Source organism: Rhineura floridana, chromosome 17 (genome assembly GCF_030035675.1).
Source record: "Rhineura floridana isolate rRhiFlo1 chromosome 17, rRhiFlo1.hap2, whole genome shotgun sequence".
Lineage (NCBI taxonomy): Eukaryota > Metazoa > Chordata > Lepidosauria > Squamata > Rhineuridae > Rhineura > Rhineura floridana.
Window position 1 is genome coordinate 15394887 of NC_084496.1, and position 27608 is coordinate 15422494.

The following is a 27608-nucleotide window of genomic DNA, read 5'->3' on the forward strand; positions in this document are numbered from 1 at the left end:
ACTTCAACATAAAACAATGTCCAAACGCAATATTGAAATACCAGGCTAGGGCAATTTAGTCAATCAAAGCGAACACACCCATGCATTTTAATCAAAGTCAGATAACCGACTATTCACCGCTAGAGCTACGTTTTAAAACCGCTGCTTCAGATGGCAAGAAGGTGCAGACACACTCAACTCCTGACTTCAGGGTTGCAGAACACTTGATTTATAAAAGCCAAAGCGCAGCTAAGAACTAAAGGGAGGGATACGTTGCGCGTGCGCACAGAACAGAAAAAAAACCACGCTCCATTTTAGCCTCTGACCTTCCTCCCCAGAAAAGGAAGTGGGAGGGGCAGATTTAGTGCGCGTGCGCAGTAAAGAACCTTCGCCCTCCCTCAGTCTCCCACCCTTCACTTGAGGCATAGAGGGGGCGTGGCTTTTCCTCCTCCCTCTCTTTCCCTCTTCTCCCCGGTCTTCTTCCTTCTCTGTCCTTCCCCCACTTCTTCTCTGCTTTTCCCAGTGTGCACCGCGCCCGCGCTGGCTGTCTCTGGCCACGTCCCCGGGCCACGTCGCTCGGTGCCCGCTGAGCTCTCGCCATCTTCGGTTCGGTCCCCGGCTCCTCTCCCTCCTCCTCCTCCTCCTCCACCACTTTCTCCGCCGGCGCCATGAACATCTTCCGCCTCACCGGGGACCTCTCCCACCTGGCGGCCATCATCATCCTGCTCCTCAAGATCTGGAAGACCCGCTCGTGCGCCGGTGCGTCGGGCTGGCCGGACGGTGGAGCGGGTGGCGGGCGAGGCTGAGGCCGGGGGCGACAAGGAGGCGGGAAAGGAGCAAGGGCGAGCGAGCGGGCGGCAGGCAGGCAGCTTCGTCTTCCAGGGGAGCGGTGCAAGCCGCGGGCCTCTCTCCTTCTCCTTGCCTCAGAGGACCCACCCCGGCGCTCTCTGTTGGATTGCCTCCCCGAAGGGCTGTCCCCCTCACTCTGGGATGGGGGGAGATTTGGGGGTGCAGAGACAGCGTGATTCCCACCGCCCCCTTGGCGTCTCCCCTTCTGCAGGCGCCTCCAAATGAAGGGGGGATGAGCGGGGAGGGTGATTACCTCGACCACCTTCTGCTTGTAGGTGCTGGTGTTTACCTTCCGCGGAGAGGGGATTTTGGGGTGTTAAGAGCTACCGGTTCCAGTTCATGGGGGTGGATGATGGGTTTTCCTTCAGGTAAGAGGGATTCTGGAGTGCTGACTTGAGGGGGGGCGATGTGCCCCTCATTTTCTTCTGTGTGTATATGTGTTGGGGCAGGGTTGCCTTCGTTGGGGAAGCTTATGGGGCATTCATGTATGTGTGATTCTTCCCCCCTCCATGTTCTATGTGTGTAGTTGGGCAGGAGCTTTGCCTTTGGGTGAGGGGCTGTTCTGGAGGTGATGGTTCCCCACTGCTGCCTGTTGTGTTTGGAGGAAGGCTTTACCTTCATTGAGGAGCTCATGGGAGGTTGGAACAGGTGGAAATTTTGGGGGTACTCCCTTTTGGGGGTGATTGGGTCCCCTACTTCCACATGTGGGGGGACAGTTTGACTTCATTGGATAAGTCTATAGAATACTGAGGGGGATTTTTGGGGTGCTGATTTGAAGAGGGTATTCCCACCATGCCCCCTACTTTTAAAGGATGAGGTCTGAGAGGTAGCTCCTTCTAAAGCCTATGGGATGTTGCAGAAGTAGAGTCTACTGCTAGAAAAAACTTTTAGGAGACTGTGAGCTGGGGCTGGTGTAGTTTAGTGCTAGAGTGTTGAATTAGGACCAGGTACGTCCAGGTTCAAATTTCTTATGAAGCTTGTTGGGTGATCTTTGACCTCCCTCACAGGTTGTTGTGAGGATATGGGAGATCATGTATGCTGTTCCTAAGCATCTTTGGAGGAAAGATATAATATGTAATAAAGTATATTGATTGAAGGCTTTTCCTATAGTTGCTGTGAACCAAATAAAGGGGAGGAAAGTTGTTACCTTTGAAGCCTGTACAGTATTAAAAGATGTGGAGTCTGGGGCGTAGGGGCTGGGGTCCCTGTCTTTCAAAAAGGGGAGTGAAGAACAACCTTAAGACTACCTGAAGAGTACCTTTGAAATGTATCTTGAAAACAGTGCTTTATAGTCATTATTTATATTACTGGGCAGCCGAGGCTGCTTCTGTCCTGGATTCTGTAAGGGAAGTATTCATTGATGAAGATCCCATCCGAGTGGACTAAGTGGAGAAACTGGGTTTTTTAGAAATTTATTTAAATAGTGTAATAGGCATAAAAATCCCATAGTGCTGGTGAAATTGAACCTGAGAGATTAGAGGGGCTCAGAAAGGGTTCAAAATCCAGTCAGTCTTATTTGATAACTCTGCCATAATTATGAATAGTCAGGTCAAATAACTTGATCCCCTCTTTCTTGGTTCAAAAAGAGCACAAGAATATAAATGGACAGAATAGGTGCCTTTCTTAGCTCAGAAGATGATGTAGGGGGAAATTCCTGGTGCAGCCTACAACCCAAGCAAAGTTATATTTCAGTGTGAAGGGAACTGCAGGAACTATGGATTTTTTCTGTCGTCATCCTATCTTTCAGGCATCTTACTCATTTTGGAGCTGTTGTACATAAATAGAATGAATGGACTTAAAGGAAAGCAAAGGGGATCATTTGCTTTCATAAAGCTAGAGCGTCCCTTTGAGATTCTGGATTTGCGGGGAGAAAAACAGTAGTTCCATCCTATTCAAGAAACATTATCTTTTAGCAGTAGTGCTGGAAGAGAAGAGTTATGATATAGCCTAAATTATGTTTCCTGAATGTGCTGTGCTACTTCAATTGGAAGAAAGCTTGCCAAAAGCAGGTTTTCATGCAGAATTTGCAAGTCTCAGGTGGTTCTTCTGACTTGCTGGAGTCTTAATTTTTAAACTTTCATGATAGCTCCTTTATTTCTTTTTCTCTGAAGGGGTTAACCTGTGATCCGGCTTGATCTGAGAGCTTGGCAAGCTTTTTTATTTGCAGTGCCAACTGCATTTAAAAATTGGAAGCAAATGACTGAATCAAGGCTTGGGAGAATAGGCGCTCAATTGGGATTCCTGGCCTAGTGTGACGTGGCAGCTTAACAGAAGGTGTGGTGAACAGAGCTGACTGGGAGAGAGATTTCAGTTGTATTCTTGCTGCACCCTCGTGTCGGTTTCCCAACAGAAAAGTATATTTCTCATTGTTCGGCTGAAGAAATTCATGGCTGTGTTGCAAAACAAAACTTGATGTCAGTGTTTTTGAATACCTTATTTTGAGAGTAGATTTTTTTACATCCAGAAATGAGATTCTGGTGCTGCTGTGTTCCTGTTTGTTTACAGTATTTGTACTCTGCGCTTTAGTCTGAGAAGTGATATTTGTTAGCTTCTTTAAGATGGTCCCTGCCCTCAGGCTGAATCTAAAAAGACATGACACATGAGGAAAAGAAATGGAAAGGAGAAGGGAAAAGCAATCTCTGGTACAAGTTCTTAAAGTTGCAGCCAGCTACTTTAGTACATTAACTTAGACACACAGTCATTGCGTATCCTGCATTTATTTGACTTTGGACTGGCTTCTTATGTCTAAACACTACTCCAAACTGGTGCTCTGTTGGTTATTCTCTTTGCAGTTTTTATGATCAAGTCAAGTAGCTTTTGAACTGTGAACTCTTGTAAGGGGGAGAGAATGCTATCTGGTGGCAAAATGGATCCATCTCAGTTGATTAATTGCTTAGCATTTTCTAGAATTCATTTTAAAGTAGCAGACTTGAGTTATTGTAAAGCAACTAGAGTCTGAACAATCCATTGGTTGCTCATATACAGAACTGTTTAGAATTATAATTCATTAGTCTAATATATTAATTCCATAAAGGAAGCCACAGACCTGAACTTTCAAGATCTGAACAGGGTGGTTCACAACAGATGCTATTGGAGGTTGCTGATTCATAGGGTCACCATAAGTTGTAATCGACTTGAAGGCACATAACAACAAGCCTAATATATAGAGTCAGGCAGGCTGTTTGTTTACAAAAATAACTATAATCCCTACAGCCTGATGCTATGGCATGCTTTTAAGTTAAGTCCAACTGACCTCAAGACTTACTCCTTAGTAAGCTTGCATAACATTTTAATTGGGCTGCAATCATATGCATGCATACTTGGGAGTAAGCCCCATTGAACTCAAACTTAACTTCTGAATAAGCATGCATAGGATTGAGCTCTTACATATGCTGTTAAGCATTATATATGCTTATATGTAACTTTAAAGTTGACAATGAAGACATTGAACTTGTCAAGGATTATCAATACATTGGCACAGTCATTAACCAAAAGGGAGACAATAGTCAAGAAATTAGAAGAAGGCTAGGGACTGGGGAGGCCAGCTATGAGAGAACTAGAAAAGGTCCTCAAATGCAAAGATGCATCACTGAATACTAAAGTCAGGATCATTCAGATCATGGTATTCCCGATCTCTATGTATGGATGTGAAAGTTGGACAGTGAAAAAAGCGGGTAAGAGAAAAATAAACTCATTTGAAATGTGGTGTTGGCGGAAAGCTTTGCCAATACCATGGACTGCGAAAAAGACAAATTGGGTGTTAGAACAAATTAAACCAGAACTATCACTAGAAGCTAAAATGATGAAATTGAGGTTATCATACTTTGGACACATAATAAGAAGACCTGATTCACTAGAAAAGACAATAATGCTGGGAACAACAGAAGGGAGTAGAAAAAGAGGAAGGCCAAACAAGAGATGGACTGATTCCATAAAGGAAGCTACAGACCTGAACTTACAAGATCAGATGCTATTGGAGGTCGCTGATTCATAGGGTCGCCATAAGTCAAAATCGACTTGAAGGCACACAACAACAAGAGCTAAGAATTAAAGAGTCACCCAGTCATAGCTAAACTTGGTTTCATGGAATGTCTAGCATGCTTGCATACAACGTATCTGCATTTTGTATGTCTGTCAACACAAAAGGAGCAAATGAGATTTGAGCAGCTGTGAAAGCATTTGGGCAGACCATCTGCAGAGGCAATTCTTTATGCAGAGGGTATGGCAAACTCACTAGCAAGAGCCACAGCAGTATCTCCATGTAGGGTGTTTCTGAATACTACTTTACCTTAGGGCAGGGGTAGTCATTTTGATGCCCTCCAGAAGCTGTTGGACCACAACTTCCTCCAGCCCTGACCAGCATGAATTTTAGGAGTTGGAAGTCCAGCAACATCTACAGGGTACCAGATTAGCTACCCCTGTCTTAGGGTGTCCTTGCAAAAGGGGCAGGTTAGTGTAAGCTAGCAGGATGTATGTGGTGAAATCATGCTTGTGGCACAGGTAGATATTAGGTTCATTTATTTCATAAATGATAAAAAATGCTTATTAGTGCGAGCACTTTCATAACTAGAAAAGTTGATTCTTCTAGGGACTTGAATGCCATCACTTCTAAGTTTATTATGAATAGGAAGTAGTGCAGCATTGTTAGTGTGACATGTGAAATAGTTACATTGAATCTAAGATGACATGAGTACTTATATATGATCAGGTTTATAGAGACTTAGAGCAAATTGGCAACCAGCAGAGGCTTTACAAATCAATGTTCAGAACTAAGGGTTATTTCCAAGAAAGTTCTACTCAGTCAGCCCCTTGAAATTAATGGACCTAAGTTAGTTAAGTTCATTAATTTCACTGGGTCTATTCTGAGTAGGACTAACGTATACAGTTTCTTATCCTTTAACATAATTATCTTTTTGAAATAAGCAGTATATCAATGAACATAAAACAATTGCAGCAGAGTAAGAGAAGGGCAGTAAGTGACATTCTGCCATTCCACAGGAAAACAGTTAAGAAAGAAATAGAATTCTAATAGGGAATATCCTTACAGTCTGGCTTCCTTTAATTTACTCTTTCCATTTTGAATAAAAGAGTTAACAGATATTGTAATAAATTAAAATGATACAAATATGAATTGTTGAAGGAAATAAAAGACATGGGACTAGTGAAATTAAAGGTAAGGTATCTGGTGTTGAGGAGCAGGGCTGTGGAGTCGGAGTCGGAAGCAATTTTGGGTGGAGTCGGAGTCGGTAGAAATGTACCGACTCCAGCTTCAAAATAAATTTTGATTGACAAATTTTTTAAAATATAAATTCAAAATGTCAAAGAAGCTTCCCATGAAGTCAGCTGTAGTTGAGCATTTCACCATAACTCAAGATGGAAAACATTTTGTGTGTCAGTGTATGACACAGGACCTAGATGAAGACAAATGCTGTGATGCCAAGATCAGCGCATATTCAGGCAGCGATAAAAATGCTCCCATGAGAGCTTCCAATTAAAAAAGACATTTACAGCACTTTCCAGGGCTGTGGAGTTGGAAGCAATTTTGGGTGGAGTCGGAGTCGGACAGTAGAAAAATAGAGGAGTCGGAGTAGAAGGTTTGGCGTACCGACTCCACAGCCCTGTTGAGGAGTGCTAATAAGTAGCAATGTGACTGTAGGAATATCTTGGGATATGGGGTAGGTCTGTTGTTGTTGAACACACTCTCACTCCTTCCTTAGCATTGGACAGCTAATTGCTCAGGTCAGCATCAGCATCCATTCCCCCTGACTGCATCAGAAGGAGAGATGAGACAGCAAGGCCAATCGGCTCAGCCAGGACCAATTGCTGTTTGCCTCCTCCCATCTTAGAACTATCACCCTCAGTGGCCATGTTATCTGGTCATTATAACAATTACATAACAGTATGTAACATCTGGTACCTGATTTTTATTTCCTTTACTCTCTCTGTCCCTATTACTTTTGAATATACCTGTTGGCTTGAATACCAGCTGTGAACTGCATTGAATGCATTGGCAGAAAGGTGGTTATATAAACAATTGTCTTCCTTTCTAACTGATAGCATGAAAAAAATACTCTCAGTCATAGAGTATACCCATGCTTTTCTTTTATCTGGCTGAAAAATGCTACATTTATTGCTTGACTGCTGAATGTAGCAGAGCTAATAAACAGGTATTGTAATCAACCCCTATTTTGCACACAGTGAGGCATACTCTTTTAGAAAAGTGACCTCTGAACTTCCTGTAGTGTCTTGCCCATCCAAGCCTCAGTTGTGAGCATTTAAAGATGGCAAGCCTGTAAATGTGCTCAAGATCGAGGTCTAATGTTTTGTCGTTCCCCGTTGTGTCATTCCTGAGAGACTCTTGGTGCAGATGACTCCTCCAGGTTAAATGAGCTGTTAGTAATTTAGGGCACGGAGACTGTTTCTGTGGGAATATCTCACAGACTGGGATCAGGACTAGTAGGGCCTGCCAAGGCTAGATAACCCTGTTGTGACCATACCAGGATTTCGGTGGAAGAAAAAGCTAATGCACAGGGGCTGGGATGGAAATAGGCTACAATTTATTGAAAATCAGAAGGAGTGGAGTGACGACTGAGGTTTATGTGATGATATGGCACCTTCCATCAGCCAGAGAGTTAAATGGAGGCTTATGAAGATAAGGTTGGTACAGACCTGTTGCCTTCAGTTGCTCAATGGGAGGAGAGGATCTCAACTCTTCCCAGTCATAGTTTAGTAGCCCAAAGCTGCTAAGGACATAACACTTAGATGACCTCCGACTGACAGACATAAAAACAATATACTGAAATGGCATTTGTATGACCTGAAAATGGTGGCAAATTCCCAATGATGGTTATAAGACAGGTAAAATGCTTATAACCAGTGGAAATAATAGTTTATGATCCCTCCTGCTGGTGTTCTGCCTTGATCCATGGTGATCAGCACAACTAAACAATTTCTGGGACAGGTGGATAGGAAGACAACCTGAGTGGCAGTTGCGCTTGTAACTGTCCCTTTTTCATTATTGCATTTTGTCATTGTTGCTCTCCAGTGACTGATATTCAGTGAATGTAGCTGCTCTATTAATCAGTCTTTCCTTAGGTCTTCTGCAGAGGGTTTGTGTTTTCTCCTGTTCAATGCGTGATAGATTTTTGGTTATGAATAAAAGCTGAATAATGGTAGCAAAAGAAGTAAATGGCAGAAAATTGCTAATATAGATGGAGATATCTGATACTTCTGGGTTTTCAAACGTTTAAATGGGTGAGCTCTGATTACCATAAGGTTCTGTTAGCTTGGGAGATATACAGTGAATCTGCATTAGTCAGTGTTTTGAATTAAGGGAATTTGCAGAGTTTGGGTTTTTAAATACCTTTCCTCACGTTACCTTTTTTATTGCTTTAGGTATATCTGGGAAAAGCCAGCTTCTGTTTGCACTGGTGTTCACTACTCGTTACCTGGATCTCTTCACTTCATTCATTTCTTTTTATAACACTGCTATGAAGGTATGGTATATTGAATAAACAATAGGGGCTACTGACTTTTCTTCACATACATCTCAATGAATTAGTTTCCATGGCAACTTAGAATAAAGGCTCAGAAATCAAATATACAACCTCCCTCCTCGTGTTAAAATTAATGTGGATGTGCTGATAGGGAAAAAAAGTTGCAGCTGTAGGGAAGAAGGAGGGTTGCAAATGCCATAGGTAAATTACCTTTATATTGTGGTGTCTTGAGCTGTATGAGTTTCTCTGTTTTACACATGGATAAACTGGTTTGCAGAAAGAGTTGAAGTCATTCAGAAAAAAACTGTGAGGTAGTTTGCTAGATTGGCCTGGTGGTTGCAACTCAGTTTATTCTCTGATAGTGTGATCAAGACTCACCAATTTTACAGTTACTATGAATATGTTCATTAATATTCCTGCTTCAAGTTTTCTTCTCCTACAAGGCATCTGCACAGAAAAATAATAGCAAGGCACTATTTTATGTCACTAGAGTATGTTGGACTCTTCTCCTTCTGTGGACAGTGCCTTAATTTAAGCTTTTATTTCTTAGAACAAAAACGTTAGGTGTCTATGTGTGGGTACTCCAGTGCCTTTGGTCTAACAAATAAAAACTTCATGTGTGAGGTATAAGGTCTTCAGAAAGATTATAGTGCTAATTTTCATCTGCTTGCTTTGCAAAACTTGCTTTTATCTTTCTAACCCTTTAGGTTTCTTGTCAAGAAGTGAAAGAAGGCAATAAAGATGATGGGAAGGACAGTAAGGTTAGAGGAGAGGAGATTCATGTAGGGAAGTATTTGAAGCTGTTCAGACAGTAGCACTGTGCCTCTGTCTTCTGGAAGCCTTGCTTGTGGGTCCCCCCCCCCCGAGACTATATATTAGCTTTTAAAATGGAAACTGAAATCCTTAAGATGGCAGAATCTGCTTGTGTGACATGGAACCCTGGGAAGTATAGCATTGCGATCAAGTAGACCTGCCTTTATTGGATGCACATGACCATTAGCAGTCCTCTCTTAGTCTAGTTCCATGAGTTCAGTACGCTAGCTGTTCCATTGCCATCCATGCCGCCAAGCCGACTTTCAAGTCTAAGTTCCAGGTGGATTTGTATTTTGAGATTAGTGTCGAAAGTCTGCTTTAGAAATTGAAAAAGCAATCTCATGCTACAAAGACTCTAATGAAGGGGTAAGTATTTGTTGGGCAAAGGCAGGAGTGGGGAACCTTTTGGCCCTCCAGATGTTGCTGAATTACAACTCTCATCAGCCCCAGCAAGCCTGGCCTATGGCCAGGGCTTATAAGAGCAGTAGTGTCGTGGCAAATTCAGAATTTCTGGGTCCCTTCATGTTAGTTATAGCCACACCCCTTCACTTTTTTTTGCTGCTGAGTTGAGAATGAGATTGTTCTCCAACAACAATGGATGTCCCTAAGGAGCCAATAAGCATGAGAGGGGAGAGTGTTCGCTACTGAAAAGAGTTCTCAGTGGCTGACTCGCCTCCTTTCACTCTTGATTGGCTCCAATCAGCAGGAAAGGACAAGGAAGCATGTTAGCTACTGAGAAGAACTTCAAGCACACTCCCCTTTCATGCTGATTGGCTCACATGATGCTGGAGATGTTGGGACCCTGCTGTCAAAAAAGTAAAGGGTCTAAGACCCCCCCCAAGACCCCAGATGACTACACCCCTGTATAAGAGTTGTAGTTCAGCAACATCTAGAGTACCAAAGGTTTCCCACACTTGGGCTAGGGGTTGCGTTTGGCATGCTAGTATTGATCTAAGATGTTCTGAAGTATTCTATGAACTCTCAAGCAGTTGAATTTTAGTTTCTACCATGAAAAGAAAGGCGGGGTATAAATGAAATGAAATAAATAAATAATAGATCCCACTGTGTGCTGGTTGTATTATGTAATATTTATATAAAATGTGAGTTGGCTAAAATGTCTTACTGTACACTGTTTGGTGTATTGTTAGACCAGTAATACAAATGCTAAAAAGCAGGTCCAGTGAGTGATATGGAAGCATCTGATGCTGCATAATCACTAAACCTAAACAGATGTAGACCTGATCTGATTCCTAGGTGGGAACCACTGAGAGCCCTATATGAAAATTATAAGAAGCTTGAATTATGCTGTCATGTATGCTTGTCTCTATCAAGGAGTGCTTAACTTTTTTTGTTTCATTTACCTCCCAACTGTCAATTTCCCTCTCTAGTTAGGGATATCTAATAGTCATAGTCTAGAGAATATTAAATACTGAAATGCATCTTGTTGACACAGTTTGGTTCATATCTATAAGCCCTTGAATAAGTGCTGGTCCTCTATTTGATTCTAGTGTTAATTTGGTTCACCAAGAGACTGTCCATCCACTTGTTTTAAATATTCCAAAAGTGCAAATAAGTCACAAACACTTGAACTTTAAGTGAGTTACTTGGAGTAAATGCCAGTGAAACTTCTGTGGAGCTGGGCTTAGTCACATGTGCTTAGCCACAATCAAATACCACACTGGATGTTCATTCATATCTATTGCTGTGCCAATGTGGATCCACTTAATAGCTTGCCAGCTGTGTAGTCTATATAGTTTGAGAAATATGAACCTGTCGATTTTACTGATGAAAGGCTCCAGACATAGAATTGCTTAAAAGCAGACCCATCAGTGGAGCATGTTGGTTATGACTAACCTAAGTCCCATTTGATTGGTCTACTCTAAGCATGACTAAGACTGCACTAAACCCAACACAATTATGTTCTAGTGATACTTTGGTGGAGTAGGATCACCACAATGACAGGAGAAGGTAAAGAAGATCCAATGTCTACACTAGATATATGAAGGCCCAGAAGAATTCAGTGGGGGGGGGTTTTCCAACTCTCCCAGTTTTTTTCCAAGTCTGCACTGCTCATGGTTGGGATGCAGCTGGAAATCCTGGGAGGCTATGAAATTGAGCAATGCTGTCTTTTATATAACCTGCCATAATCTAATTTCTGGACCCATGGACGAGGACTGACAACCCAGCTGTTTGTGTGTGCTTTGCTTGCTTATTGAAGCATGTGTGCAGATGCCAAAAGAAGGCACAAGAGAATTGGCAAGGAGCATTGGCAAGGTTTGGCTTGTTTCCTTGTTGGGTAGTTTTGACTATAGCCTTGAAGAGTCCTCTCTTTCTGCAAGTGTTTGGAAGTAACTGAATTGGTTGGGCCCTGATGCACTGTTACTGTTGCTTGAAATTCTGCAATGAATATGTTTTGTAGTGATTTTAATGTTCTGATTTTAAGACAGAGTTCTTTTATTATTTATTAAACTTTATTGTATTTTGAATGTCACCACGATATTTCCTGTGTGGCTATTTGTCGCCCTGGGATCATTTTGATGAAGGACAGCAAATAAATCCAATAAAGAAATCTCTTTCGGCTGGGGTGGCTGGGGAGCCTTTGGCCCTCGAGATTTTGTTGTAGACTCTCACTCTCATCAGTCCCAGCCACCGTCTCCTTCCAATTGAACCGGTCTGTGTCTGTGTTGGAATTGCTGTTTAATATGTTTTTAAAGCTTTTTTAAAAAAGATGTTTTATAGATTTTTTGTTTAAATGTTTTAAAGGATGTTTTGTAATTTATTTTAAAGTCTGTTTTTATGATGTTTTAGAGTGTTTTTAGTGCTTTTGTTTGCTGCCTTGGGCTCCTACCGGGAGGAAGGGTGGGATAGAAACCTAATAAATAAACCACTTAACTAGTTTTTCTAAATGTCAAACTGGCCACAGAACCCTGTTGCTGATCAGATGCTTGTAAAATGAACCAGACCCAAACCCACCAGTCCTGTCGCCTCTCTAATTTCCTGTGCCAACAGGAATGTTTGAATTATTTATTTTTCCACCAAGCAGAACTTTATCCAAATCTTAACATCAATAATGGTTGGGGATAGGGCTAGCCTGGGATAGTCTCTTAGGAGCAGAATATCACCTGCTTGTCATAAACTGAATGCAGAATTCCTACATTGGAGGCTCACCTGTTGTAATCCACCCTTTTGATTCTTGCACTTTCTGGCTGTTATTGTTGGCACCTTGGCAGCTGCTTTCTAGGGATTTTTCTGTATCTAATTGGCTACTTGAATAACAACCCCAGGGATGTTGACTCATGCTGTCCTTTCCGTGTTGCACAGCAAATGGAAACTAGATTCTGCTTGGTAAAACACTTTAAATATTATTTCTTTGAGATACAGATGGAGAGCTGAAAACCTTAAACTTTTTGTCTGTGGTTACTGTGGCCTAATTGGTGAGGCACTGACCTGGATTCTACATCTGACACAGTTTATGTGACCTTGAGCAAGTCATTTAACTTTTCTTAGCCTCATCCTTTTCCACCTGATGATTAAGTCTGTTTACGGTATTTTTGTCATGAATGTAATGAAACCCACTTTCCTCAAGATAACCTTTTCTGGATGAAGACCTGAAAGCTAGAAGTTCTGCCTTTTTAACTGTAGGCTCCTTAATTAAATTGTATGCCTTTTGTGTTAACAAGCCCACTACCAGTGAAGCACTCTTCAAATATACCAAAGCAGAATCCCATGTATAATTTAGATTATCTAAGCACACGGTACATGTGACTCGGAAAAACCAGGAGGTGCAGGCTTCCGAGCTGCTCAGATCAAGAGATGCCTGCCTCCTAGGGACTGAGGCATCTGGTGCTACCTGTCCCTTCTTGCCAGTTAGCACTGTTCTGAGGTGGTTGCTATTCTACCCAAAAGTCATGAAGAGAGCGGCAGCAGTTAGAATAGCTCTAATTCTTAAGTCCTGGGAGTGGACATTTTTTATATCCTTGCCTTTCTGGAATCATCAGTTGCCAGTGCGACTGTTTCCTTCCCGTCTCTTTTGTACTATATATATTGGATTGTTAACCTTCTGGTGGGATCTGTGGTTTTTAAAAATCTTTGTACAGTCCTAGAAAACATTAGGCACTTTATGTAGTTTTAATATAATTCAGCTGAACTTGTTCCCAAGTAGGTGTGCATAGGATTTTTGCATTACAACAACTGGTACAGGTGTTAATTTTTTAGGGAGACCTTATGTACCACAGAAACTAAGACTGGTCAACTAATCTAAAAGTTCTGGCTTAAATGATGTCAGAGCCAATAACAAGTATTTATAAACTGCTGGTGGCAATCACCATTTTAGGATCAAATGCTTCTAAGAAGTTGTTAGTGCTTCAGAACGGTTTTGCCTGTATGCAGATTTAATCAATTTATTTTAAGAGGTGATGGCCCTAATGTTTTTAAATACTTGTTTTTGTCAAATCTGATTTTGGAACTCATGGAAAATAGTAGAACAAACTATATGGAAATGATTGCTGCAAAGTGAAGATTAATTAGTTACATACATGATCCAGATGGGCAAAAGAATCAGTGGGATTTTACAAGAAAGCATCTATAGTCAGAGATACAGCATTAGGATGAACAAGATTGTCTTTTGAGACAGATCTCACTTTTCTTAAATTGCTAAAAGAACCCAAATCAAACAGTGAGTAGGTATGGAGAGAAGAACCCTGTACCTCTGTATATTCCAGGTAACCTTTTTCCATATTAGAAAAGAGCCAGTTTTAAGAAGAAAATGAGCAATAGCTTTGTAACTCCTGTAGTAGACAATGCTGATGAACGCAACTGAGCAAATGGGTGTAGAGGGAGCTTGTTTCAATAGCCAGCAAATATCCTTTTTGTTCCTTGTTGTATGTATAAAATCCTTTTTATGGAGGAAGCACAGACTAAAAGCCTGATAACACATCTGGCTCTTTTCCTTTCAGCTTATCTACATTGCTTGCTCATATGCCACAGTCTACCTGATCTACATGAAATTTAAGGCTACTTACGATGGAAACCATGATACATTCAGAGTGGAGTTCCTTGTGGTTCCAGTTGGTGGGCTGTCTTTTCTTGTCAACCATGACTTCTCTCCTCTAGAGGTTAGTTTTTTCATGAAGCTTTGGGTTCTGAAATGATGTAAAGAAAACTTGGGTAACTTTTAAATAAACCAGAACATTTTTGTTCTTTATACCACATTGTTTCATTCAAGGTAGGATTGATATAGAGTTGTATTTGTGTATAACTTAGTGGGTTGAAACTGTGGATGCTAGTTGTTTGACTGGCTTAGATCTTGCTTTAGTGGGTTGGCCCCATATAGCACTGCAAGATTCCACCAGTGTTTAAAAACAAGCTTCTTTAGTTTACTGTAAGTAAACATTTCCTAAAATCTTGCTTGAAAATCTGTGTGTGGTTCAATAGAAATGGTTGATCTGGATTTAGCAGGGGGGGAAAGGTTTAATATATGTGTGTGCTTAAAAATTGTTCCAGTTAAAGCTCACTGGCCCCTCAGCATTGCCAGGATAGGTTAAGTAACCCACACAACACCTGAGTGTGTCATAGCTCGTGGGAGAGCACATACTTTATATGTAGAAGATCTCTGATTCAGTTCCCCACACCTCCACCTAAGGATCTCACAAGGAGAGCACTGATCAGACTAAAGGCCTGCCTACTCCAGCATCTTGTGTCCCACAGTGGCCAACCAGATACCTACAAAAAGCCCACAAGCAGGGCATAAGCGCAATAGCCCACTCCTGCTAGAATACCCCAGGAACTGGTATTCAGAAAAATACTGCCTGTGATCCCAGAGGTAGTATATAGTAATCATGACTAGTAACAATGGTGTCCATCACCCCATCTTATGTTATGTTAACATAGTTAGCTGTGTGTTGTGTAAAGAGGTATTTTGTTTTGTCTGTCCTGAATCCGTTGCCATTCAGGTTCATTGGGTGACTCTGTGCTCTAGTATTATGATCCTGGGTAGCATAGTTAAGAAAACCTTGCTTGAATCTTTGGGGAGATGCTGCCACTTAGAGCAAACCATACTGCCTTGATGGACCAATGGCAGATGCATGTCTTAATGAGAAGGGGACTTGCAAAATAGGCATGTATGGAATGCAGCTGAGTGAGTGTTTCCATACTTAATTGGGTTTTCTGACTGTCCTCTGACTGTGCTTAGCCAATGTCCAGTTCTTCTAAAATACATGATCTTATGCTAACGTTTGGATGGCTTCCACAATCTTTTCAATTGTTCCTACCACAGTAGAGTTCTGTGCACAGCAAACATTTGTTATTCTCCCTGTCAGTACAGCTGATCCTATAAAAAAAATAATCTGGACTATTTTGTATCCTAGCTTCTAGGTTTGATGAAAATAAAGTTATGCTAGAATACTTACTCTAGACCCCCAAACTTAAGGTTTTGTTGTTATGTGCCTTCAAGTCGATTACGACTTATGGTGACCCTATGAATCGGTGACCTCTAAGAGCATCTGTCATGAACCACCCTGTTTAGATCTTGTAAGTTCAGGAAGGGGAAAAGTCTGATTGATTTCAGCCAAAGGTAGTGGAGAACAGATGTGTAGTTCCATCTATTTTAACATGCTAACGTTCAAGCCCAGTTTGACCTTCAGGCATAAATGCTGTTTGCCCTGAATGGTGGAGTCTTGAAAGACAGCTTTACCATCCTCATGAGCTAACCCCAGGCTAGTGTTGTCAGATTCAGCAATTCCATATTGTCTTTAACCAATGTGGTACAGGGATCGGAATTGGGAGTAGACATGATGATCCCAGTTCGAAGCATTTTGTGTTGGTGGGCTTTCTTTATCTTTGTCTGTAGCACAGTGCAGTAGCCATAACAACTGTTTAACATAATTAATTATTCAAATATTCATGGTGTGTTCAGTTCATTAAACAAAAACAGTGAGAAATTGATCTGGTCCTTGTGCCCTTCATTGTCTGTAGTTTATGTTCCTCAAATCGCAGTTCAGAAGTGTTTGGTGCCATCTGGAGAATTTATGAAGAACTACAATTGTTAAAATTGTGCTGTATCAAAAAGTAGGGGAAATAGAAAATATAGGCAATAATATACCTCTTTATATTTTAGCTGCTCCATGATATATGCATGAGGTCTATTGTATATCAGTACCCACCACCTTACTTATTTCTTACTACATAGTTATCCTGCCTTTCAAGGAGCTCAGGGTTATAATATATAAAAAAGATAATATACTAATATAAAAAGGTACATACTGTTTCAGGATACTACACTTAAAACGTGGACAAAATTTCCTTACAAGTATTGTCCTTGTTTTTACTATTCTTCCACAACACCACAAATTTCTTGCCTGGTCATTACACCATAACAATCTCCCTGTAATTGTTTTGCTATAATAATTACATACCAGACTTTCTGTACCAGTCATCTATTGATAATGGCTTTGAATTCTTCCATTTTAAAACTATTAATATCCATGCTCTTGCTAACCCAGCCAACCCAGCAGTATTCTTCACCGAGAAACAGGGTTGGCCCCAGGCATGCTGGGGCTGTTGGGCATCAGCCAGCCTACCCTGGCACCTGCATGCACGCACGCCCCACCTCGTGGGTGGGCAAGGGGGGCTGGGTGGGGGAGAGGACGAGCAAGTGAGCAGGTGGGGGAGGGTGAGCGGGTGGGGATGGGACGGTGAGCTAAGGAGTGAGCAGGTGGGGGAGGGGAGAGGGTGAGTGAGTGAGTGAGCAGGTGGGGGGAGGGGGAGGGAGTGGGCGGGGTAGAGAGCGAGCCAGTGGGCGTGGGGGAGAGCAAGCGGGCATGGGCAGGATGGTGAGCAGGTGGGCAGCTCCCCCCTGCAATCTGTGGCCTGTGGCAGGGAGCCTGTTGCGGAAATGGAGCATTAGTCCACCACCATAACGAGGGGCCCTTGGCTAGGGCCCCACTGGGCCGCCCTTTGGAGCCGGCCCTGCCCAGCAATATTCTGCACTCTTTTCCCAAAGACATTTAATAACAACACTTTTGGGTTGCATGAAATAGGATTCCCTGTTATTGCCTGAATTATTTCCATCACCTTTCTCAAAAACTCTGAGTTACTTTACAGTTCCACCAAAGTGAATGAAGTCAACATTGATTTGATATAGTGTGGTGAATCTTTTCTATTGGATTCAGAGTATTCTGTACTAGTAGTATAAAACTTTACATGTTTTCTTGTATTGCAGCATTGGACAAAACTATTATAACTATTTGTACAGATCTTTCCCTGCTTGTTCTTATTCAAAGGTTTGATATGACAGTAGAATAGGGTAAAATTTTTTTTCTGAATACACGTTTTTCACATAGTAGATGTAGAAGCTGTTAAGTGATGGTTTCACATGAATGTCTTTGCCTTGTTCTTTCAGATCTTGTGGACCTTCTCCATCTACTTGGAGTCAGTTGCTATTCTCCCCCAACTTTTTATGATTAGTAAAACTGGGGAGGCAGAAACCATCACTACTCACTACCTTTTCTTCTTGGGCCTGTATCGTGCCTTGTACCTTATCAACTGGATTTGGCGCTACTACTTTGAGGGATTCTTTGACCTCATAGCTGTTGTTGCTGGTGTGGTCCAGACTATTCTGTACTGTGACTTCTTCTATCTGTATGTTACAAAAGGTAAGACCTAGGATATAATCTTCCTGTTCTGTGCACCTAAAGATTATGTTTTCTAGATTCCTTGCATGTGTTTCTGCAGTATATTAATACTGCAGATAATAATGTAGCTCCATCACTATGCCAGATAAGCACAGCTGTTCAGTACTTTAGAGGTTGATATGCTGGATGTGCTCTGGATTTTTCCACTATCAAGCAGCAAGCGCTAGAACCAAATGTAGCCAAGATCTGAGTATATTTATAATAAGGCATCGTCCTTAAAGCAAGAGTTAGCACAGGCATTTCTTGTATTCCTTTCAGCTGTTCTTGTTTCTCTTAATCCAGGTATATTGTATTAATGCATATATTCCCCATAGTTTCCACCTTAAGTGTAGCATTAGTGTTTTAAAAGAGTTTGCATTCTAATTAGCATTTAAAAACCCCAACTCCGTGTTCCTCATAGTGTATCAAGGACATGAAATATTCAGAAAAGGATGCTGCTGCTGAATGGATTTGGAATTTATACATCTGTTCTTCAGAAATTGCTGAACTTTTCCATTTTTCATTCCAAATATATGCCATAGTTTTGGATCTGGTTACTATGCCCACTGTGATAGGCAATCTGAATCTGTGTGACTATGACTCCATAGTGTTATCACAATAACCCTGTGAGGTAGATTAGGGTGAGAGAGTGAATGACTGGCCCAAGATCATGAAGTGAGCTTCATGGCTGTTTTTTATTTATTTATTTAACTGATACCCTGCCCTTCCTCCTCCAGGGTGACAAACAAAAACACTTTAAGATGTTTTAGAATGCTTTTAAACAAGCCTTTAAAACATATTCAAACAAAACAACATTAAAAACATCCCAAACATCTTTTTAAAAAAGCTTTAAAAACATCTTAAAAAACCATTGCAACACAAACGCAGACTGGGATAAGGTCTCTACTTAAAAGCCTTGTTGAAAGAAGAAGGTCTTCAGTAGCTGCCAAAAAGATAACAGATGGTGCCTGTCTAATATTTAAGGGGTGAGGATTCCAAAGTACTGGTGCCACAATGCTAAAGGTCCACTTCCTGTGTTATGCTGAATGGACCTCCTGATAAGATGGTATCTGTAGGAGGCCCTCACCTGTAGAGCACAGTGATCAACTGGGTATATAAGGGGTAAGACAATATTTCAGGTATCCTGGTCCCAAGCTGCATAGGGCTTTGTACACCAAAACCAGAACCTTGTACTTGGCCCTGTAGCTAATGGGCAGCCAATGCAGTTCTTTCAGCAGTGGGGTTACATGTTGGCAATACCCTAACCCAGTGAGCAGTTGTGTTGCTGCATTTTGCACTAGTTGTAGCTTCTAGAACATCTTGAAGGACAGCCCCACATAGAATGCACTATAGTAATCCAGCCTGGAGTTTTCCAGTGCATAGACAACAGTGGTTAGGCTATCCTAGTCCAGAAATGGCCACAGCTGTCTTAGCAGCAGCAGCTGATAAAACGCACTCCTAGCCACCAAAGCCTCATCTAGGATGCACACCTTAACGTGATGAGGGGGTTTGAGAGTGTCAAAGAAGCTGAGAGCAATGCCGTCAGGAGTCTAGATGCCTAGCACGGTCACCCAAGGTGGAATGGTCAAAGCTGAGACACCAGACTCGGAGGAAGGCAAACCACCTGTGAATACCTCTTACAACGAAAACCCTAAGAACAGAGAATCCAAAATACAACAAGAGATTGTGCTGGAAGATGAGACCCCCAGGTCAGATGGCACTCAGCGAGCTACTGGGGAAGAACAACGGACATGTACGAGTAGCGCTGTGACTAATGACACCACTGGGTCAAAGCCGAAAGGAAGCCCAGAGGCTGATGCACACAGATGCAAAAGGAGAGTCCGGAGTTGTACGACGCACACAATAGGAACATGGAATGTGAGAAGCATGAACCAGGGAAAGTTAGAAATTGTCAAGCAAGAAATGGAACGCATCAACATTACAATACTTGGCATGAGTGAATTAAAATGGATGGGAATGGGACATTTTCAATCAGGCAACTACAAAATATTTTATGCAGAAAATGAGAAATTAAGAAGAAACAGGGTTGCTTTAATATTGAGAAGTGATGTAGCAAATGCAATTAGGAGCTATAATGCAAGGTCTGAGCGAGTGATATCAATGAGATTAAATGGGAAACCTGTTAACATAACCATCATCCAAGTCTATGATCCAATGGCAAATGCAGAAGAAGAGTTGAGAGATTTTATGTAGAAGTACAGGAAGAAATTGATTGTACAGCAAAACAAGATGTTCTGATAATCATGAGTAACTAGAATGCAAAAGTATGGAACAGAGAAGAACTAGAACTTGTGGGAAAATGAGGCTTATGAGATAGAAATAAAGCAGGAGAAAGACTTATTGAATTCTGTGAAGCCAGTAATTTGTTTCTTGCAAACATATTTTTTGAGCAATGAAAAGATGACTGTACACATGGACATCACCAAATGGTCAATATGGGAATCAAATTGGTTATATAATTGGTAGCAGAAGACATTCCATACTTTCTGTGAAAACAAGACCAGGAGCAGACTGCGGTACAGATCATGAACTGGTAATATTGAAAATCAGAGTAAAGCTAAAGAAGAACAACAAAGCAATCATATTGCCAAAATACAATTTAAATACCATCCCAGAAGAATATAAAGATCAAATAAGGAACAGATTTGAGGCTTTAAACGTAGTTGATAGAGAACCAGGAGAACTATGGATTGAAGTCAGAGACATTAGAATGTAAAAACACAATACCTCTGGTTAAAAAGAGAGAAAGACTTCAGTGGATGACTGACAAAACTCTTAAAATGGTTAAAGAAAGAAAGAAAGCAAAAGGAGATGGAAACACGGTCAGAACCCTAAATGCAGTAATATAGCTACTAGTATGTAGGGACAAAGAGAACTATTACAATAGTTATTGTATAGAAATAGCAGAGGACAACAAAAAGGGTAGAACAAGAGCCCTATTCCAAAAGATTAGAGAAATGAAAGGGAAATTTAAACCAAGAGTAGGGATGTTGAATAATCAACAGGGGAACACACTGACTGACTGAGATGAAATAAAAGGAAGATGGAAGCAATACACTGAAGAACTCTATAAAAGAGATGCAAGGATGACAGATTTATTCACAGAGGAACCGTATGATGAAGAACCAGAAATTTTAGAATGTGAAGTGAAAGCTGCTCTTAAAATACTTGGAAGAAACAAATCACCAGGAACAGATGGCATACCAGTAGAATTGCTACAAGTTGCTGAGAATGAATCTTTCAAAATTTTGATAAAAACTTGTCAACAAATATGGAAAACTAAACAATGGCCCACAGACTGGAAGCGTTCAATATTGTGTGCCCCTGGCTGTGGGCTTTCAAGTTTCAGAGATACCAAGGAGACGATAAGGCAGATTCAGGTTTGCTTACAAGGAGAGTTTATTGAGTAACTTACAGCGCACAGGCATACCCAATAGGTGAATCAGACTGCAAGGTCCTGCACAAACCGTTGACCAGTCTGAACCATCAAACTGGGCATCAAAGGTGATTATATAGCATAGCAATGATCTTTGAAGCATCATAGCATTTGATGGATTGTCTTGTTTTCACAAAATCAAAGTGATAAGATACTGCGTTAATTAGCACTACTAACATGCGGAACATCTTGACAGGTTGGAGCTACTTTTCCTGGCAGTACATCAGACAGCTCCCTGGCAATGTAAGCTCGTTAGCCCCTCAGATAAGGCACCAGGTCTGCTATGAGCTAAGTTGATGGTACATTGACCGTTCTTTGACCTATCTTCCAAGCTGCCAGGCAAAAATGCTAAATCACTGCAGTGACTAAAGGAGGAAACATTAAAAGCTTTCATATTCAAAAGTAATTATACATTTGCCCTTACAATGGATATACAGTTGCCTGCAGGCCTACATATATACATCCCAATTCAAAAGAAAGGGGATCCCAGGGAATGCAGTAATTATCAAACTATTGCCTTAATACCCCATGCAAGTAGTGCACAAGATTCTACAACAAAAGCTCTTACCATATATGGAGCGAGAAATGCCAAGTGTCCAAGCTGGATTTAGAAAAGGAAGAGATACCAGAGATCATATTGCAAACATACGTTGGATAATGGAATGGACCAAGGAATTTCAGAAGAAAGTCACTCTGTGCTTTCTAGATTATAGCAAAGCCTTTGATTGTGTAGATCATGAAAAACTATAGAATGCTTTAAAAGAAATGAGGGTGCCACAGCATCTGATTGTCCTGATGCGCAGCCTATACTCTGGAAAAGAGGCTACTGTTGTTGTTATATGCCTTCAAGTTGATTACGACTTATGGTGACCCTATGAATCTGCGACCTCCAATAGCACCTGTTATAAACCACTCTCTTCAGAATCTGTCATTGTTGCATCTCTTTTATATAGTTCTTCAGTGTATTGCTTCCATGTTCCTTTTATTTTATCTCGGTCAGTCAGTGTGTTCCCCTGTTGATTATTCAACATCCCTACTCTTGGTTTAAATTTCCCTTTCATTTCTCCAATCTTTTGGAATAGGGCTCTTGTTCTACCCTTTTTGTTGTCCTCTTCTATTTCTATACAATAACTATTGTAATTGTTCTCTTTGTCCCTACGTACTAGTTGCTGTATAGTTGCATTTAGGGTTCTAACCATGTTTCTATCTCCTTTTGTTTTTGCTACTATAAGGACATAATATGGAAAAACTGATTGGTTCCCCATCGGAAAGGGTGTGAGACGGGTGTATTTTATCACCCTATTTGTTTAATCTATATGCAGAACATATAATAAAAGTGGGATTGGACCAAGATGGAGGTGTGAAAATTGGAGGGAGAAATACCAATAATTTAAGATATGCAGGCAATACCATACTATTAGCAGAAACCTGTAATGATTTGAAATGAATGCTGTTGAAAATTAAAGTGGAAAGCACAAAAGCAGGACTACAGCTGAACGTCAAGAAGACTAAAGTAATGACAACAGAAGGTTCATGTAACTTTACAGTTGACAATGAGGACATTGAACTTGTCAAGGATTAATACCTTGGCACAATCATTAACTAAAATGGAGACAATAGTCAAGAAATCAGAAGAAGGCTAGGACTGGGGAGGTCAGCTATGAGAGAACTAGAAAAGGTCCTCAAATGCAAATATATATCACTGAACACTAAAGTCAGGATCATTTAGTCCATGGTATTCCTAATCCTATGTATGGATGTGAAAGTTGGACAGTAAAAAAAAATGGGTAAGAGAAAAATCAACTCATTTGAAATGTGGTGTTGGAGGAGAGCTTTGCAGGTACCATGTACCGTGAAAAAGAGAAATGATTGGGTGTTATAACAGATTTAAACCAGAACTATCACTAGAAGCTAAAATGATGAAACTGGGGTTATCATACTTTGGACACATAATGAGAAGATATGATTGTCTAGAAAAGACAATAATGCTGGAAAAAACAGAAGGGAGTAGAAAAAGAGGAAGACCAAACAAGAGATGGATTTATTTCATAAAGGAAGCCACAGACCTGAACTTACAAGGTCTGAACAGGGTGGTTTATAACAGATGCTGTTGGAGGTCGGTGATTCATAGGGTTGCCATAAGTCGTAATCGACTTGAAGGCACATAACAGCAACAAAGCCACCAAAGATGGATCCAAGAGCACCCCCAGACTACGGACCTGCTCTTTCAGAGGGAGTAGGACCCCATCCAAAGCAGGCAATTGACCAATTATCCAAACTCTGGAATCACCAACCTACAGTGCCTCCATCTTGCTAGGATTCAGACTCAGTTTATTGGCCCTCATCTAGCCCACCACCACGTCTAGGCACTGGTCCAGGGCTTGCACAGCCTCTCCCAATTCAGATGTGACAGATAAATAGAGCTGGGTATCATCAGCGTACTGCTGACACCTTGCCCCAAATCTCCTGAGGACTGCTCCCAAAGGCTTCATATAGATGTTAAACAGCATTGGGGGGCAAGATAGTACCTGCGGCGCCCCACAGCACAATTACTCAATGCTATTCTCTGAAAACAATTCTGGAACCACTGTAAAAGTCAGTTCAGAAGGCTACCATGGTCAATAGTATCAAAAGCTGCTGAGAGATAAAGTAACAATAACCAGGCCTGAACCCAGATGGGTCAAGTGTTGAGAACCAGGCTTACATCCCCAGTGCTCGTCAGACAACATTTGGTTTACTGACCCCAAAATCTGGTGGCCTTTTAATCTTAGCTGTGTTAGAAAGAGAAATGCCAGTATTATTAATTAATTAATTAATTAATTTGTATCCCGCCCTTCCTCCCAGCAGGAGCCCAGGGCGGCAAACAAAGTGCTAAAAACTAAAACATCATAAAAATAGATCTTAAAATACATTAAAACAAAACAGTGTTAAAAACATTTTTAAAAACTTTTTAAAAGGGTTAAAAACATTTTTAAAAAACATATTAAGCAATTCTAACACAGATGCAGACTGGGATAGGTCTCAACCTTTAAAGGCTTGTTGAAAGAGGAAAGTCTTCAAAAGGTGCCGAAAAGATACATCTTGGAGTAAATCTTAAAAAGGAATTGGCTATGTAAACAAACCATGAAAGATCCTTGTACTCATACACTTCCTTCTCTTCATGTGCCATGATACCCACCTGCTGTTCCTTCCTGATTTGTGGCTTGTGCTTACCCGGCAAACCAAGATTGGAAACCACATTTTGATCCTAGTTTGCAGAGTAAGCACAAGCCATAGGCATCACCCTGTTCATTCCCTACCACCACCACCAGCAACAAACCATTATCCCAAGCTTAGTGTTATGTCTGAACCAGGGATTCCTTGGCTCACCATTCTGTATTACCAGCTTAATATAAAAGAAGCAAACTTAAAAGTTATTATAGGGAATTCTGCAATTGAGTATCTAAGTTTAAGCAAAATAAAGTAAAATATCTGAAGTAGCACCTCTTTCTATATAGACCTGCGCAGGAGTTGACATCTGCACAAGAGGCAGTTACGCCTGTCTGAAGTTCATGGCCAGCAGTGCATGAGAGGGCCTTTTCTAGGGTGGCCCCCAGACCATGGAATGTCTCTCCTCCAAGGTGTTTGGCCTGGTCACAGTATACATTTTGATGTCAAGCTAGGATGCACCTTCTTGCACATCTTTAGAGAGGAAGATGTTACATGGATTTATTGTCTTATTTATTTATCTATTAAACTTGAATACCGCCCCATAGCCGAAGCTCTCTCTTGAGCTGTATATAACATGCCTTGGGATTCCAAGGTGAAGAGCCTACAGATGCCTATAAAATAAGCAAAAGAAAAGATTTTCACAAATTCTGTTAATCTTAAATGTCATCATTTCTTACCATATATTATCTCCCCTTTTTTCTCCTTATTGTCAAAGCTCAGGGTAGAGAGCTTTCTTTTGTTTATATTATTCCAGAAAACTCTCTGGGCCATTGTTTACTTAAATGGGTGTACTCTGAGTATGATTTGGATACAACCCAATGTTATATAACATTAGTGCTTTGGATGCTGTTTATTGGATGTATGTGTGGATTAAATAATGACTTGTTTTGTCTTTTTCTTAGTACTCAAAGGAAAGAAGCTCAGTTTGCCAGCATAAGTGCCAAAATGAATTGCCAGCATCTGTCATCCTGGATGCTTAGACAGAACAATCCTTACCACAAGCGAAAGGTGAAGATGCTTGAAACAGATAGTCTCCCACTCTTCTAGAGTCATCGGCAGGCTATATAGGACCAGAGAACAACCAGCTGACTTCTGTTTGATGCATCTTGCCTTTATCTTTTTTATTACTATGTATAAAGATTTTTTACATAAAGAAACTTAATACTGTGTGAACTTAATTCAGTGTGTAGTTTCAATTGGAATAGTTCCAAAAGTGAGGTTTTGTGGGGTTGTTTATGAACAGGAATAAGTGCAAACACTTATTTTCAAATGGTTCTTTTTAATTACCGACTTGTTTTGGTGCACACGGGGGTGTGCTGACTGATGGATGGTAACCGTTCTTATCTTTTGATTTCAAATTTTATTCCACTATATTTATTATTCCCTAAAAAAGTTGAACATTGTGTGTCAACTGAAATCAAATTACAAATGACAAAATACTTATGGTAGGATGTCATCATTTCATGAATGTCCTTGGTTATAATTATTCCATTTAAAAATAGGAATCATTCTCCTATAGTGTCTGCCAGTGCATATTGTCTGCTACCTCTCTTAGCCTTCTGGAAGACATTAGCTTGAGAGTATTTGGTGCCAATGAATAGATTTCTTTGCTTTTGTGGTTTAGCAGCAGACATGCCGTCATTTTTTCATTCAGAACAAAATGATTCCACTTTTTGAGTGCATAAAACTACTTTTATTCCCAGCAACCTTAGTGTTGCAACTGTAAGGATGAACCTGTGATAGTTGTCCAGTTGAAGTAATCTGTAGGTGGCAATTTTTAACTGTCTACAATTTTTAATACAAATACTTTTACAAGTAATGTCCATGTTCAGCTTTCAAGCAGTTTTAGATGTGCCAGTTTTGGACAATTCATGTGATTTTTATAACTTATTCTTGAATCAGCAGCACCAAGTACTATTCGTTATCAACTTTACATAATTCCCTTTTTTACTGAGCTGTTGCATGACTTATCTTGTGTTACCATCCTAAATAAACATTTTATGAAGTGGTTTACATTGTGATGGTGTTCTGGAACTGGGCCTCTGCTACAACCTATCTTGAAGAAAGGTAACATATAATTGTTCAAAAGTTATAAAAACAAAAAGCTTTGTTTGCAGAATAGACATATTTCTTAAGACACTAATGCTTCAAATCTTGACAATAATGGGTATTTCACTGCATTAGTAAAATCTGTAAAAGAGAAATTTGAATGCAGTATGGGTCTGAGTGTAATGTTACTTCCTGGCAACTGAAAGGGTGGAAAAAAATTCCTGTGAAAAATAGCATACAAGCCGCTGAATCTACATTGTTAATTTGCCGCCCTGGGCTCCTCCTGGGAGGAAGGGCAGGATATAAATCAAATAAATAAATAAATAAATACTTACCTGCTTAAATATGCACATGATTACAGATTATGTTCACCGCCCAGAGAGCTATTGCTAGTCGGGCGGTATATAAGTTTTAAAAATAAATAAAAATAAATAAAATAATAAGTTTTTAAAGCATATAATTCCCAAATTAATGAGGCACTTGGATAATTGCCATAGTTACCAAATAGATTTCTTACTCATATGCTAGAGAAGTCTGAACAAACTGTCCAGACACATGTCCCAACCCCTTTGTTCACTAAATCCCCCAGCACCTCTCCAAAATAGAGGAGGCAGTTGTTGGTAGGAGGAAGTGGTAAAAGCATGTGGCAGAGACAATGGAGAAAATCATTATTCAGAATTGTGAAAGTTTCAATCATACCTTGAAACTCTAATCTGGAAAAATGCAGTACTGTGTCTCAAACCTTTCTTATTGCTCATGTGTATGTCTAATTTCTGTTACAAATATATTTTCTAACTATATTGCTGTGTCTCATTCATTAAATGCATGGTTTGGGTAGAAACTTCAGCCCAAAAGATTGTGGTTTGGAGCTATGGGTAGCGTGACAAAGCATTAAACAATTGCAACATGATCGTGCTACTGAGTAACTTACGGCAGCACCCACTGTATCAAAAATCTGCTCTATTAAAATCAGCAGATTATATGACCCTTCTATTTTATTTGTATCTCCCATGGGTTCTAATATGTGTCAGTCATGAAACATTAAAGTGCTGTCTTCAGAAGCCTGCTCTGCTTTCAGGGGTAGCT

General features: G+C 40.6%; 1 protein-coding gene across 1 annotated transcript; it reads left to right on the forward strand.

The window, feature by feature from the left end:
• Positions 1-358: 358 nt before the first annotated feature.
• KDELR2 (KDEL endoplasmic reticulum protein retention receptor 2) lies at positions 359-27322 on the forward strand. Its single transcript, XM_061599747.1, has 5 exons — positions 359-738; positions 8224-8324; positions 14093-14251; positions 17536-17788; positions 25376-27322. Exons 1-5 carry the CDS (start codon positions 648-650, stop codon positions 25408-25410), a joined length of 639 nt encoding a protein of 212 aa, XP_061455731.1. The 5' UTR covers positions 359-647; the 3' UTR covers positions 25411-27322.
• The last annotated feature ends 286 nt before the right edge of the window (positions 27323-27608 follow it).